General features: G+C 63.5%; 2 protein-coding genes across 3 annotated transcripts in view; one reads left to right on the top strand and one right to left on the bottom strand.

Moving 5' to 3' along the window:
- The window catches only part of KDM5B (lysine demethylase 5B), a 37,934-nt gene extending 35,906 nt beyond the window's left edge, over nt 1-2,028 (bottom strand). For both annotated transcript variants that reach the window (XM_054712905.1, XM_054712906.1), the window contains exon 1: nt 1,714-2,028. In XM_054712905.1, coding sequence (XP_054568880.1) covers nt 1,714-1,917 — 204 coding nt within the window. In that variant the 5' untranslated portion in view covers nt 1,918-2,028. The remainder of the gene's footprint in view (nt 1-1,713) is intronic.
- A 5,645-nt stretch (nt 2,029-7,673) lies between these two features.
- LOC103302942 (alpha-1,3-mannosyl-glycoprotein 4-beta-N-acetylglucosaminyltransferase-like protein MGAT4E) lies at nt 7,674-13,215 on the top strand. The gene is made up of 4 exons (XM_028136953.2): nt 7,674-7,826; nt 10,358-10,486; nt 10,841-10,967; nt 12,041-13,215. Exons 2-4 carry the CDS (start codon nt 10,382-10,384, stop codon nt 13,213-13,215), a joined length of 1,407 nt encoding a protein of 468 aa, XP_027992754.2. The 5' UTR covers nt 7,674-7,826; nt 10,358-10,381.
- The last annotated feature ends 1,876 nt before the right edge of the window (nt 13,216-15,091 follow it).

Genomic DNA, 15,091 nt, shown 5'->3' with positions numbered 1-15,091 from the left:
GACAACACACCGGGGGACCGGCCCCCATTTCAACAGCCACTCGGGGCCCCAACGCTTAGCGGGCAGGACTCACCCAGAAACAGACATTATGTAACCATGGCCGCGGAAGACGCCACACCGCTCCTGCTCGGGACTCCGCTTCTGCGACCCGAAGCCACTTGTTCACAATTAGCCCCGGAAAACGCAACTTTCGGGGACACTGTTTCCACCTCCCGAGGAGCCTTTGTTCCCACCAGACCCCTCCCCGGAGCTCCACTCCTGGGGAGCTTTCCTCCCGCGATTGCACCCACCGCGAGCGCGGCCCCCACGCCGCCCCGGGGCCCAGGAGCTGGAGACAAAGGAGGCGGCGCGGCCCGCCCGGGCCCGGGGAGCAGGGCCAGGTGCGGGGCCGCCTGCGGGGCTGCGGGGCGCCCTCTCCACACAAGATGGTGCCCTTCGTGCGGCCACCGCACACCCTGCAGGGACCACCACGCACATCGGGGCCAGGCCGGGCCCCGAGCCCCTGACCCAGCCATCTCTGTGGGGAAAAGGCCCAGAAAAGGCGTCGAGAGAGTCGGGGCCCGGGTTCCCCAGCCTCGTTCCCACAGCGCGACGCGGGCAGCTCAGCCCCGGGGGCGGGACGCCACGTTCCGGGGGCCGAGAACTCTCTCCCGCTGCCCGACGCCTGCGTGAACCCCACGAACGCAGCGGGCACAACCTGCTGTCCCCTCCCCACCCGCCGCCCCGCGTCTGATCCACGCGCGTTCGTCAGACCCAAGTCTGGGCGGGAGCCAGGCCCGCGGCGACGCGTGCGGGTCCCTGCGCACCGAGCGCGCCTCCCCGGGCTGCGCCCCGCTCCCCGGCCCCCACCCCGGCGGCCCGGTAGCTTCCCGGGCGCGCAGGTCGGGTCCGACTGCAAACTTGAGAACAACTACAGCACGGGGGTCGGTGTTTTAATCGGGGGGGGGCGGCTGAAATACGGGGTTCCTGGTGGGGAATGCGCTGAAAACAGCTCCCCAAACGCAGGGATCGCCGTAGGGAGTCGCTGCAACTGCGAAGGTCACGGCGGAGGCGCCCCGGGAGGACCAGGCTGGGGGGCGGGGAGGGGCCGGAGGGGCCGGGCCTGGCGGAGGGAGGGGCCGGGCGGGGCGGGGCGGGGGGCGACTCGTCGGCCGCCGTCGCCGCGGCAGTTAGAGCCCGTCCCAACGGTCCCCGCCGTCCAACCGCCGTCCGGCCCAACGGCCCCTGCGCCCCACGAGGCAGGCGGGGGTGGGGGGTGCGGAGGGTGCGGGGCGCGTCCCGCTCCGGCGGGGCCTCTGCTCCGCGGACGTTGGAGCCGTTGGGGGCCGTTTCAGGGGCCCCCACGTACCCCGGCCCCGGCACGAGGGGGCGCCCCAGCCCCGGGCAGGGAACCGGCCCGTCCCCGAAGGGGGTCCCCCGCCTGGCGCCGCCCTCGCGCACCCGCCGCCCCGCCCGCGCGCCGCGCCCGTCCCCCGGCCGCCCGCACCCCCGGGGCCGGGGCCGCCCCCGGTGCCCCGGTGCCGGCCGAGCGCGGGGCAGGGGAGGCCGCCGCCGCCGCCGCCACACAAAGGACCGGGCCGCCGCCATATTGAAACTTTGCTGCGCGCACGGGACTCCCCGCCCGCACCCGCGCCCCGCGCCGCCCGCACGTCCCCGCCCGCCGGCCTCCGCGCCCGCCGCCCCCGCTCCCCGCAGCCCCGGCCCCTCACTCACCGGCGGCGGCCGCACCTTGCAGATGCCCGTCTGCTCGGCGATGGGCCGGATCTTGTGGATGAAGGCGAACGGGTCGGCGAACTCCTCCCAGCTGGGCTCGAACACCGGGCACTCGGGCGGCGGCAGGAACTCGCCCAGCGGCCCGGGGCCCCCGAGCGGCGGCGCGGGGCGCGGGCAGGAGGGCGGCGCGGCGGCCGGCTCCATCGCCGCGGCTCGGGGGGCGCGGGACGAGGCCGGGGTCCGGGCTGCGGGAGGGGACGGCGGCCGGGCTGCTGAGCCTCCGCGGGGCCTCGGCCTTCCTCCTCCTCCTCCTCCTCCTCCTCCCCCTCCGCGGATGGCGGCACCGCGTCTGCGCAGCCACGCTGTGCTCCTCCGCGCCGCGGCAGGAAAAGGAGTCCCGCCCCGCCCCCACCGCCGCCCCCAGGGAGGGCGGGCCGGGCCCCGCGGCCCCGCCTCCACGGACCCCTCCCTGCGCGCCCCGGGCGCTGCCCCCCACCGGCCGCCTCTGGCGGGGGAGGGGGCCTGCGGTCGCCTTGCGCCCGGGGTGTTGCGCTCGGAGCTACGTGCCGCGGGGGGGGTGCACCCTTGGGGGACCCTGCGGGGCACAGGCACCAGCTCCCCGTGGTGACACCAAGGAGGGGAGCAAAGGGTCGTGAGAACGTGAACACCCAGCTCATCCTGAGCGCCCGCCCGTCCGAGGCACCTTCCTCAGAGCTTCCACGATGAGGCCCCTCCACGCAGCCACCCCGGAGGCCGGGCCCCTCGTCCCCATTTCACGGAGGAGGACGGCGAGGCACGGGGTGGTGAAGTCGTGGGCCAAGTCCACGGGGCCGAGGGATGCAGCCTCTGTTGAGGGAGGGCGGCAGAAAGAGGGGTTCACCGGCAGTATGGGGGTGAGGCGGCTCGGGAGAGGAGCAGCAGACAGGAATACTCCCAGAGCCAGGCAGAACGTAGGCGGCCCCGTGGGGACGTGGCGATCAATTTGGGGGGTGGGGGGACGGGGCACGTGGAGGCCTCCGGAAGACTCGGGTGCCCGCGGCTGGCGAGCCAGGCCGGCAGTCAGACGAGCGAAAAGTCATCTGGGGAGGGACACAGTGTGGGCCCCTCGGACGTGGTGACTTGGGGGGGTCTTTGGTGCAGAGGGAGAGTCCCCGCAGGCCCGAGGGGAGACATGGAAGTGGGGGTGTCCGTCTGGAGCACTCGCATGGGTGTGCATAACGAATAGCTCCTTATCTGTGGGCGAGGAACGCTTGGCCTACAGTAGTCTGTTCGCTTATCGGAGCTCCACAACCATCCTGTGGGGTGGGGGCTGCTAGTGTCCCCATTGTGCAGAGCAGGCGACAGCACACAGCGGTTAAGTAACCCTAAGCCAGGAACACGTTAGGCACTTTTTTTTTTTTATAGGGTCCTGCCCCAGAAAGGGGGAGAGAGGAAACTCAAAAGAAAAAGACCTCTTTTATCCGGAGAGCAGCCAAACCCCTGGGGAAGGACTGTTGGCTGGGGCCTCCTTAGGAGGGGTCCACAGAGGCCTGGCCTTAGGGGTTCCTCAACCAGAAAGGGGGGAGAGGGGAAGCCGCCTCCTCAATAAACTCTTTCCAGAAAGACTTGGCCCCCCAAGAGTCCAGGGGGTCCTGGGAGAGGCAGCCTTTCCTTGGCCCTCCAGGACCCACTGGCTGCAGACCAAGCTGGCAGGGGCATCGTGTTAGAGGAAGTCGCCAGTGTCGGGGAGTTATCAAATGATCATGGTGGGATCTAGGTGGGCATAGGGGAGTTTGCTGCAGAAATGTTCTAACTTTGCTGAGTATGTGGCACTTTCTCATAATAAAATGGGGAGAAGAGCCATCCTGTGGCCCTTTGTCAAGGGCGGGCTGAGCTTCTGAGGGTCTCGGAGTTGAGTTCCTGCCCTGGGGGGCCTCGAGACCGGTCCCACTCAACACTGGCACCCTCCGACCCAGGTGGGCATCCCTGGGAGGGAAGTTGTAGACACATGACTCGTGCCTCTCACTTGGCTGGGGCGCACAGAACCCGCCTCGGAACACCCCCTAGCTGCGTGGCCCGTGCTGCCGCAACCCCTCCGCTCCCAGCCCCAGGTGCGCCCCAGTTTCCGGCGGTGGCCCCCAGCGAGGAGCCGGCGGGGCTCCCAGGTGAGGCGGACGCCGTGACGTCAGGGGGCGGCGCGAGGACGGGCGGGCGCGCCTCCGCCCTTTATGATGCGTGTTTACATGGCGGAGGGATCCTCCAGCTGGCACCGCCGCCCGGACCTTCTTTTTTTAAAGAGCCCGGCCGCGGGCGCCGATTGGTCGCGGGACCCCGGGGGCGGGGCCCGGCCGCATTGTCTGGTCGGGGCCGCGGGGCGCCCCGGAGGCCGGACCGGCCGCCCGGGACGGCGGGCACCGCGCAGGGGCTCGCGGGACGGCGGACGCGAGGCCCGGGCCGGGTCCGGCTCGGGCTCCCGGGAGAGAGCGGGGCCGGAGCCCGGCAGGCCCAGGCGGAGCCAGCCCCGCTCGCAGTGCCACGTCCCCAGGAGCCCCCCCTGCTCCCGACACCCCGCCCCGCCGTCCCCACCGCCCGCCGTGCAGCCGGGAGCCTCGGAGCACGCTCCGGGGGCTGCATCCTCACCCGGCCGCTCCGTCCCCACCTGCCCGCGCCCGTCCCCCGGGTGGCGCCCCCAGGGCCGCCGGCCTGCGAGGGGCGCGCTCCGCGTTCCTTTCGGTCGCTAAGGGCCCCGGGTTTGGGGGGCGACGAGCTCTCTCCCCCAGCCCAGCCCCCACGCACCGGGGCCCGAGGAGGATGGGGGCGGGCCCTGCTCCCCGCGGCCGGGGCGGGGGAGGAGCGCTCGCGCAGCACGTAGCGCACGTGTGGGGTGCTCGCCCCCGCCCCGCCCCCCGCAAACCTCTCCCCGCGGCCTCCCCCGCTTTCCGGGGCTCGCTTCCGCCCGGGCCTCCGGCCTGCGCCTTCCTGGGACTGCGGCCCTTCTGCCCGCAGCTCTCCTCGGGTCCGGGGTCCCTGCCCCGTCTCCTCCCCACCCACCCCCGCCCGTCTCCCCGGCCTCAGCGCGTCTCCGCTCTCCTCCAGTTCGGTGCGGGCGCCCCGCCACCTTCTGGGCCTGCGATGCCCGGCGTCGGACGGACGTCCCGGGTGGAGACCACAGGCCCTGCGCCCTCACGATGCGCTGCGGCCTCTTGGGCCTCCTGCTTGTCTATTGTGTCCCCTGGACGTCTCGTTCCTTCTGTGGGGGCGCGGGTAACGGGGTGCTTGCCTTTCCCCGAACCCTCGCTGCCCCCTGCCCCTGCCCCAGCACACACCCTCCCCGCCCCTGCCCACGCCCTCCCGCACCTAAGCTGCAGAGGGAGGAGTGGGCTCCAGCCCTGGCCCCGAGCACCTACACAAGCTCCACAAATATTTGTTGAGGGGGAGGGGTGGCCTTGAGCGTTGGCTGGGATGGATTGGGGGCTAGACGGGAGAATCTGGCTTCCTGGTGGGAGATCGCAGTCGGTCAGCACGTGGGGTCAGGGGCACCCCATTGCCTGGCCCCGTTCATTCCCCTGGAACCAGCCACCCCTTCTCCGAGGGGCTGGTCTGTGTGCGGCCTCCGCGCCCGGTTCTGCCCCAGCCCGGCCATGGACCCCTTGCCCCTTGCTGATCAGCTCCCACCGTGATGAGGACCTCATTTCCGAGCTTCTGTCCCTGGGAAGCTGGGTCTGGGTCCAGGGAAGGCACCTCCTCCTCCCCATCCTTCCTCCTCCCCACTCCTCCTCCACACCCCTTCTCCTCTCCACCCCTTCTCCTCCCCACCCCTCCTCCTCATCCCCTCCCCTTCCTCTTTATCCCCTTCCCCTCCCCACCTCTCCTCCTCCCCACCTCTCTCCTCCCTACCTCTCCTCATCATCATCCCCTCCCCTTCCTCCCTTCCCTCCTCATCCCCAACCCTCTCCTTCCTCCTCTTCCCCTCCTCCTGCTCCTCCCCACCCCTCCCTTCCTCTTTCTCCCCTCCTCCCCATCCCCTCCTCATTCCTATCTCCTCCTCCTCCCCACCCCTCCCTTTCCTCCTCATCCCCTCCTCATCCCCATCCCTTCCTCCTCTCCATTCTCTCCTCCTCCCCAGTCCTGCCACCCTTACTCAGCTGCCTCAGCTCAGGGGACCCAGGGTCCAGGGCCCCGTGTCCCTGGGTGTGGGCCGCCTCCCAGGACCCTCCCTCAGGCACTGGTAGGTGGGAGGTTCCCGTGGGCCCTGCCCAGGGTGGGGTTGGGCAGCGCACCCCACACCGTGGCTGTAGGTGTGGCCTGGTATTCAGGTTGGGCCCCTTTGCAGGTCCCAGACTCCCAGCTGGGAGCTGCCGAGAGGCAGAGGGGGAAACGCCTGTTCCCTGGTCCTCCTGCCACCATCACCCCGACGACCCCCGGTCTCTGGACTGAAGGCCCTCCCAGCATGCTCCCCGGCTTGGAGGGCTTGGAATTCTCCGTCAGTCTTCCCCACACAAATATCAGGACTTCAGGCAGCACCGGGACCTGCCAAGCTCACTTGCAACACACAGTGTCCAACCAAACTGTGTGTGTCCTCAGCCCACGGATTACAGGGTCTGACGTCTGACGCCCTAAAGCTCATCCCTCCTTCTGGCAGGAAGGGACCCGGAAACGCAATCAGGAATAAGGCAGGGCCCGGGGCTGGGGAAAACCTGTCCTCTAGTGGACAATCCACCCCACGAATGGGCATCGTCACCACTTTTCAGATGGAGAAACTGAGGCTCAGACAGGTTCATTAGCCCTGACCGGTGTGGCTCAGTGGATAGAGCGTCGGCCTGTGGACTCAAGGGTCCCGGGTTCGGTTCCGGTCAAGGGCATGTACCTTGGTTGCGGGCACATCCCCAGTGGGGGGCGTGCAAGAGGCGGCTGATCAATGTTTCTCTCTCATCGATGTTTCTAACTCTCTATCCCTCTCTCTTCCTCTCTGTAAAAAATCAATAAAATATATTTATATATCCCTCTCCCTTCCTCTCTGTAAAAATTCAATAAAATATATTTATATATCCCTCTCCCTTCCTCTCTGTATTTTATTGATTTTTTACAGAGAGGAAGGGAGAGGGATAGAGAGTTAGAAACATCGATGAGAGAGAAACATCGATCAGCCGCCTCCTGCACACCTCCCACTGGGGATGTGCCCGCAACCAAGGTGCATGCCCTTGACCGGAACCGAACCCGGGACCCTTCAGTCCGCAGGCCGACGCTCTATCCACTGAGCCAAACCGGTTTTGGCAGTAAAATATATTTTTTAAAAAAAGAAAGAAAGGTTAATTAGCCAAAGTGACCCCCGGAATGGCGATCCCAGAGCCTCTGGCCTTCCCCAAGCACCAACCTGACGTCAGTGAAACTGAGGGAAGGGACATAGAAACCCATCTCCACCTCGGCCCCTCCTCCTGCCCACATGTGTCCATGCTCCACAAAGCGGCTTCACACTGTCTTGTCTGTGATCTCCAGCACGAACAGTTTCACAAAATACTTGCCCTTGACTGGCCTGGCCAGCGTGGCTCTCAGGGGTTGAGCATTGGCCTAGGAGCCAGGAGGTCAGGGTTCGATTCCTGGTCTGGGCACCTGCCCAAGTGGCGGGCTCGATCCCCAGTGTTGGTTGTGCAGGAGGCAGCCGATCATGATTCTCATCATTGATGTTTCTCTCTCTCTCTCTCTCTCTCTCTCTCTCTCTCTCTCTCTCTCTCTCTCTCCCTGAAATCAATAAAAATATATTAAATAAAGACTACAATACTTGTCCTTTCCAGTGATGCCGGGGGCGCGGGGCCGTCAGTGCTCGGATCTCTGAGGAGATGCTGCCCCTCCAGACGCATCACAGTGCACAGTGCCAGCCCCTGCGCGGGCACCGCTCCGGGGAGCCCTGTCCCTGGGCACCTGTGATGCCGGGCAGGGGAGCAGCACACAAGGGCAACATCACAGAGGCAGCCTAGTTCAAGGGTGGACCCCTGAGGAGGCCTCCGGGTGCTTGCCAGCCCCCCTCCCCGCCCCCCTCTGTTCAGACGCCTGCAGTGGGTCCTGGGCACCCACATCCTCACCTCTGGCGACGCCTGTGGGGGTCGGAGGGCTGGATGCTGGTGCCCCAGTGACAGGTAAAGGACACGGGGGGGGGGGCTGAGGGGACAGAGCCACTGTGTGGACGCCTCCGGCTGTAACAGGAAAGCCTCGCGCAGTATACACCCTCCCGTGCTCTGCTGTTCCAGAGCACAGCAGCCTGTTTCTTAAAATGTATTTTTGTTGCCGAAACCGGTTTGGCTCAGTGGACAGAGCGTCGGCCTGCAGACTGAAAGGTCCCAGGTTCGATTCCGGTCAAGGGCACATACCTTGGTTGCGGGCACATCCCCAGTGGGAGGTGTGCAGGAGGCAGCTGATTGATGTTTCTAACTCTCTATCCCTCTCAATTCCTCTCTGTAAAACACCAATAAAATATATTTTAAAAAATAAATAAATAAAATGTATTTTTATTGATTTCAGAGAGCGAGGGGGAGAGATAGAAACATCCATGATGAGAGAGAATCGTGGATCGGCTGCCTCCTGCACGCCCCCTACTGGGAATCAAGCCCACAACCTGGGCATGTGCCCTAGACCTGAATCAAACCCGGGACCCCTCAGTCTGCAGGCCGATGCTCTACCCACTGGGCCAAGCCGGCCAGGGCCAGCCTATTTCTTTTATGTAAAGTGGTTTGTATCTGAATCACCTCTGACAAAAAGGCCGGGTAAGAAAAGTTTAATCTGTGAAGCCCTACCACTACTACAAGTATTTTAATAATTCCTACCACGTGGGCCCGACCAGTGCTGCTCAGTGACTGAGCGTCGACCTACGAACCAGGAGGTCACGGTGTGATTCCCAGTCAGGGCACAGGCCCAGGTTGTGGGCTCGATCCCCAGTGTGGGGCGTGCAGGAGGCAGCAGATCCATGATTCTCTCTCATCATGGATGTTTCTCTCTCTCTCTCTCTCCGTCTCCCTTTCTCTCTGAAATAAATAAAAAATAATATTTTTTTAAAGCTAAATGGTTAAGGGAGAGGAGCCTGCTAACCTCCAGTGAAATGCTGACCTGGCAGGGTTCCATGGAAATGGGGAGATGAGAGAATGCTGTGGCCTCGGGAGCGTAGAAATTACCGACTGCGATTTCTTTTGTGTCCCGAATACGCCCGGTAAGAATCAAGAGCTGGTGACAAGCATATTAAAGGCTTTCCTCTGATCATGTAGAAACAGAGGAAAACATTCTCCCCAGAGAAAAGCCACAGAGGAGGAAAGCACATTCGGGCGTTTGAGGCCGCGCCAGCCGAATTCCAACAGCCCAACCCCTCAGGAAAGGGGTGATTTACTCCCAGTTCACGGGATCCTGTGCTAATCAAGGCCCGTGAATACGATTCCGGCTTGGGGGGAAATTCAGGGAAATGCTTTTTCATTAAAAAGCCAAGAAGGGCACCCAAGTTGCCTAGCACTTAGCAGCCCTTCACGAACGTCAGCTGTTTTATGAAATAGTTTCACTTTGGTTAGGAGAAGCAGGGTGGGCTGGCGAACATCTGTTCTCTAAGATAAACAGGCCTCATCCCCGAGGGGGCCGCCGTGCGTGTGCGTGTGCGTGTGCGTGTGCAGCGGGCACTCTCCGTTTGAGAGGGAAACACGCTGGCAAAGTGAAAGCTGCAAAGAGAAGTCAGCAGAGGTCCCAGGACGGGAGGACAACCAGCCCCCCCTCCTGGAGGGGTGAGCACGGTTCTTCCGTGAGGTCCCAGCTCAGATGAAAAGGCGGGCTTGGGCCCTGGCCTGCGGACCGAAGGGTCCCGGGTTCATTTCCGGTCAAGGGCACAGACCTCGGTTGCAGGCTCGATCCCTGGCCCTGGTTGGGGCGCGTGCAGGAGGCAACCAACCGATGTGTTTCTCTCACATCAATGTTTCTCTGTCTTTCCCTCTCTCTTCCACCCTCTCTAAAAATCAAAGGAAAAATGTCCTCGGGTGAGGACTAAAAAAAAAAAAAAAAAAAATTAAAGAAAAGACTGGCTTGGGCAGTAATTCACAATGAAGAAGAGGATCCGGCTGGTGTGGCTCAGTGGTTGAGCGTCGACCTAGGAACCAGGAGGTCAGGGTTCGATTCCCGGTCAGGGCACATGCCCGGGTTGTGGGCTCAATTCCTAGTGTGGGGCGTGCAGGAGGCAGCCGGTCCATGATTCTCTGTCATCGTTGATGCTTCTATCTCTCCCTCCTTCTGCCTTCCTCTCTGACATCAGTAAAAACATATTTTAAAAATAAAATAAAGCCCTAGCTGGTTTGGCTCCGTGGATAGAGCGTCGGCCTGCGGACTGAAGGGTCCCCGGTGCGATTCCGGTCAGGGGCATGTACCTTGGTTGCGGGCACATCCCCAGTGGGAGGCGTGCAGGAGGCAGCTGATGGATGTTTCTCTCTCATCGATGTTTCTAACTCTCTATGCTTCTCCCTTCCTATCTGTAAAAAAAAATCAATAAAAATATATTTAAAAAAAAAAAGTAAAAATAAAATAAAAAGAAGAGGAAGGATAGGGCCTGGAGGGTTCAGGGATGAGGCTCTCAGGGGGATGAGGGGAAGCTGTAGGCGTGGGCGGGATGGGCCGTCCCCAGGGTGCATGTCGCTTTTGGCTGCAGGAACCGAGTGCCGGCACCGACACCATGCGGTGTTCCCTCAGACACTGCCTCCTGACCTCCCTGGCCGTCGGATTCCTGTGGCTCTTCCTCACCTTGCAAATCCCCAGGGACATGGACGAGGATCAAAATGTAAAGGCCAAGTTGCTCTCAGAGGGAACGGAGGGTATGGGTGGGGGGGCGGGGGGTGGACAGGCAGACTCTCAAAGTGCCTGTCCCTGTCCACCTGAGAGCAGGAAGCTCCAAAGGGGGTGGGGGGTGGACTGGGACCTGTTGGTCCATAAAGAAGCCACATCCCCCTTCCCATCCCCCCTACAGGGGCTGAGGGGAGAAAGGCAGCAAATACTGCTGGAGCCCGGATCCTTGGGCCAGTGGTCAGACGTCCTGAGAGTGCACTGGGCTCACCTAGGGGACCCACTCCCCCTCTCCCCCCCCGAGAGAAGCTCTGGGACGCCCCAGAGCTAACCCTGGTTCTTCTCCTGAAAGAAGGTCCATGCTTTGCTTTCGTCGATGCCCCCGGTCAGTGATGGCGGGAAGAAGGCCCCGAGACCACCAGGAGACTGGCAGGACCTCACCTCCACGTACATGAAAACGATCCAGCAGAGAAGGAAGAGTGAGTTCCAGGGAGGGGAATGGGGTCCCACGGGAGGCAGGGGCGTCCCCAGAAGTAAAGGCAGCGAGGAAGGAGAGAGGGAGGAGAGAAGGAGCACAGCCCTTTGCCCGGGGAATATCGGAATCTGGCGACTTTCTCCCCACCAAGTCACCTACCCGTCAGGCACCAGGAAGGCGGGCAGACACAGCTACCTGTTCTGGGGAAGCGGAACCTCGGGATTAGAGAACACCGGGACCAGGACAGGCCTTAGAGCCACACGGCCCCACCCGCTCCGGTTTACGGATCAGGAAGGAGGCTCAGGGGTGAAGGGACTTGCCCAAGGTCACACAATCAGTGGCGGGAAACCTTGGGGGGAACCTTGGGTTCCTGGCTTGTAGGGGAAGTGCCTTTTCAAATGCATCTTCTTCAAGGAGAGCTCAGGGGAGACGGACGGGGTACACAGAGCTGGTAGCTCCCGAGCGTGTGGACCAGGTGCCATAAAGCCGCGCGGAGAAGCTCGGGGGGACCCGGGGGCCCAGCACCACGCCGACTGAGTGCGCACACGGGGCGCCCGGTGATGTCAGTCGAAGTCAGCTCTGTTCCAGTCCAGGTCAGGCAGGGCCCACGTGTGCGTGTCCGGAAGCTTCCAGGCGAGGCTGGTGTTGCCGGACTGAGGACCACACTTTGGTAGCAAGGACTCGAACCTCCCTCCACCGAAAGGCCGACTCCATGGAAGACAGGAGGAGGGCCGGCTGGCATGGCTCCGTGGTTGAGCATTGACCCAGGAACCGAGAGGTCACCCATTCGTTCCCGGTCAGGGCACAGGCCTGGGTTGCAGGCTCCATCCCCAATGGGGGGCGTGCAGGAGGCAGCTGATCCATGATTCTCTCTCATCATTGGTGTTTCTATCTCTCTCCCTCTCCTTCCCTCTCCCTCTCTGACATCAATAAAAATATATTTAATAATAATAAAAAAAGAAAATAGGAGGGGAAGAAAGGAAGAGAAGAAAGAGCCCCAAAGAACTCCCCCCCGCCCCCTGGACGCCCCCCCCCCCCCCATGCGCGCTGACCGCTGTCTCTCTGTTACTCCCCCAGCGTGGCTGACGGTGGGCATCTCCTCGGGGCCCGGGCGGGACCCCAACGGCCTCCTGTACACGCTGGGCTCCCTGTTCCGCGCCTCCTCCAAGGTCGAGCAGAGACACCTCACGGTGCTGGTGCACCTGGCGGACTCGGACTTCGCGTGGCTCCGGGAGACCGTCGTCCGGATCTCAAGCCTCTTCAGCCCCCAGATCCTGGCGGGGCGGCTGGTGCTGATCCACGCTCCCCCGGACGCCTACTCCGCGGCGGGTCCTGCCGGGGACCAGGGGGCCCACTGCGGGGACGGGGACCAGGGGGCCCGCTGCGGGGGCGCCTCCGCCAAGCAGAACGCGGATCACGCCTTCCTGGTGAGCTTCGCGGCCAAGCTCTCCGACTACTTCCTCTTGCTGCGGGACAACGTCTTCTGCGCCCCCAGCTTCCTCACCCACGTTCGTCGGAAGGTGTGGGCCCTGCGCGCCCACCCCTGGGCGCTGCTGGAATTCTCCAACAGGGGCTCCCTGGGCAAACTGTTCCGGGGCGGCGACCTCCCCCGGCTGGCCCGCTTCCTCCTCCTCTTCCAGCAGGACCAGCCCCTCAGCAGGCTCATCCCGCGGTTCAGCGTCCTCCAGGCCCAGAGGAGGCCCGTCCTCTGCAGGCCCTTCCTCTTCTACTACCGGGTCTCCTACTACCGAGCCAGCCAGGACCCCAAGGCCAGGGCCGCTCAGAGCCGGGGCCCGCCCGGCCCCCACAACCCGCCGGGAGCCGTGTTCACGGACATGAGGGTCTTTGACGTCCACGCCCCCTGGGAGGCCTACACCCTGGACGAGTCTTTCTTCTGGACCCACAACGTCAGCGCCGGAAGCCACCTCACCGTCGTCCTGAACCGCCCCGCGAACCTGAGCCGCGTGCAGGTGCTGACGGGCACGGTCGTGGAGGGAAAGCACGCCCTGCAGAGGGGGCAGGTGGAGCTGGGCCACAGCCCCGAGGGGGTGCCCCAGTTCTGCACCAGCTTCGTCCTGCTGGGCCAGCTCCTGGAGGGCCAGCTGGACCAGGAGGCGCTGCCGACACGCGTGGGGTCCGACGTGAGCTGCGTGAAGCTGGTGGTGAACGCCGACCAGGCGGGCGGGCTCATGGTCAGGCACATCTACCTCTGGGAGGAGGGCGCCAGGGCCACCGTAGCAGCTCAGGGTTGAAGATAAATCGGTAAAGGGTGCGAACAATGGAAGCCTGGACGCCGGTTCATTCCAGCCCCTCTGACGGGCGGGAGGAGGGAAGAGGGCAGAGGGAGGCGGCTCCATCACGCGTTCCGTGCCACAGAGACGTCAGGAGGCCTGTTCCTTCCCCTTTGTTCCCAGACGAGTGACTCATACCGTCTGTTTTTTCTTTTTTTTAAATATTTTTTATTGATTTCAGAAAGGAAGGGAGAAGGAGAGAGAGACCAAAACATCAGTGATGAGAGAATCAGGGATCGGCTGCCTCCTGCACACCCCACACTGGGGACTGAGCCCACAACCTGGGTATGTGCCCTAACCTGGAATCGAACCGTGACCTCCTGGTTCTTGGGTCAACGCTCAACCCACTGAGCCACGCTGGCCGGGCTCATTTTCCAAACTTTTACTGAGTCTCCCCTGCATGGGGAGTGAGGGCGAGGGCCTCAGTGCAAACCTGTCTCCTGCAGGCCTCTGTGGACGGGCTAATGAGGCTCAGGGGCGAGCCCACTGCTGGGCCCACCTCTTTCCACCCCTCGCTGCCCAGGACTGCTCCCACCTGGCACAGGTGGGGGTGGGGGTAGGGGGGTAGATGAAGGGTGAGGGGAGACTCCAGGGCGATGCACACTCCGCCCTCTGCCCTCCTGAGCCCGTCCCTCCTGCCCAGGAGCTTCAGGGACCCAGGCAGGTGGGTAGGACAGGCCCAGGCAGGTAGGATGCTTGGCCCCGCCCCCAGTAGGTGGGGCAGGGCGGATTTTCCCACCCGAAGGCCTGGGGGCAGCGTCCTCCTTGGCATGTGGGTGGCAGAGGCAGGCCCAGCTCCAGGCCGAGGCCGGAACTCCGTCACCAGTTTTGTTTCTTGTTCCTTCTGTCCCCGAGAAGGAAGACCGAGCCTCCTGGTGCAGGTCCGGTGGCAGGGACACGGGAGGTCAGGTGGCAGGGACACAGGGTCACCGACATTCATCACACCCCTGGAACCCTGACTCCCTGACCCTGAGGTCCCAGGCGGTCACCATGCTCTGTCCACAGCCGGGTACCACAGCTCCTGCTTCCTGCCTCCCACGCAAGTCCCTCAGCCAGCTCAGGACACGCGTGTGCACGGGGCCAGCTCCATGTGCCTGGGATTCACACACACACACACACACACACACACACACACACACACACACTCATCAGCAGGACCTCTTGTCGGGTCAGGATGTCCCTGCTCCGTAGCTGGTACCCGTTTCCGCCGCTCTGCTCTCAGCCTTGGCCCCAGCCTGGTTCTGAGACCTCCTACCTGGCCCTGGACCTCTTCCTGCCCGGTCAGCTGCTGTCCACCCCCTGAGACTGTCACGGTCCTGACTTGACTCACATTTCTACTCCCGCGTATCACACCGCGTTGCACAGGGTTCCCATACCTTCCTCTCCTCACTGTGTCTGCTCTTCCAGGCTCCAGTGGGGGGGTTCCCCGCCCCATGGGCCTGGGACCCCTAGCCAGTGGCCTTGGAGGGCCAAGGGCCCTAGTGTTGTAGTGTTGGGGGGCGGTGCTGCCCGATGAACCTACCTTCCCTAGACTCACTGCGTCCTCAGAAGGGCCTGGTGGGGTCTCTCTGCCCTGAAATGCTGCTTCTTAGAAGATGAAATGCTCGAATAGCATCTAACTCCTTTCTTCCCGTTCATGTGAACGAATAAAAGATGAATTCTTCTACGTTAGGTAAAAAATAGGAGCAAGGGATTCCTACTCCCCACCTGGCGCTCTGGATTTTTTTGTGCGTCCGGAGCACCAAAAGCAACCTCCCCTCTGCCCCCCACCCACTCTGTCCTCGTCCGTGGTTCTGAGACGGAAACTCCTCGGCTCCGCAGCTGCTAGAAGGTTCCG

Source organism: Eptesicus fuscus, chromosome 24 (assembly GCF_027574615.1).
Source record: "Eptesicus fuscus isolate TK198812 chromosome 24, DD_ASM_mEF_20220401, whole genome shotgun sequence".
Classification (NCBI taxonomy): Eukaryota; Metazoa; Chordata; class Mammalia; order Chiroptera; family Vespertilionidae; genus Eptesicus; species Eptesicus fuscus.
This window is presented reverse-complemented; position numbering and strand designations above follow the sequence as displayed.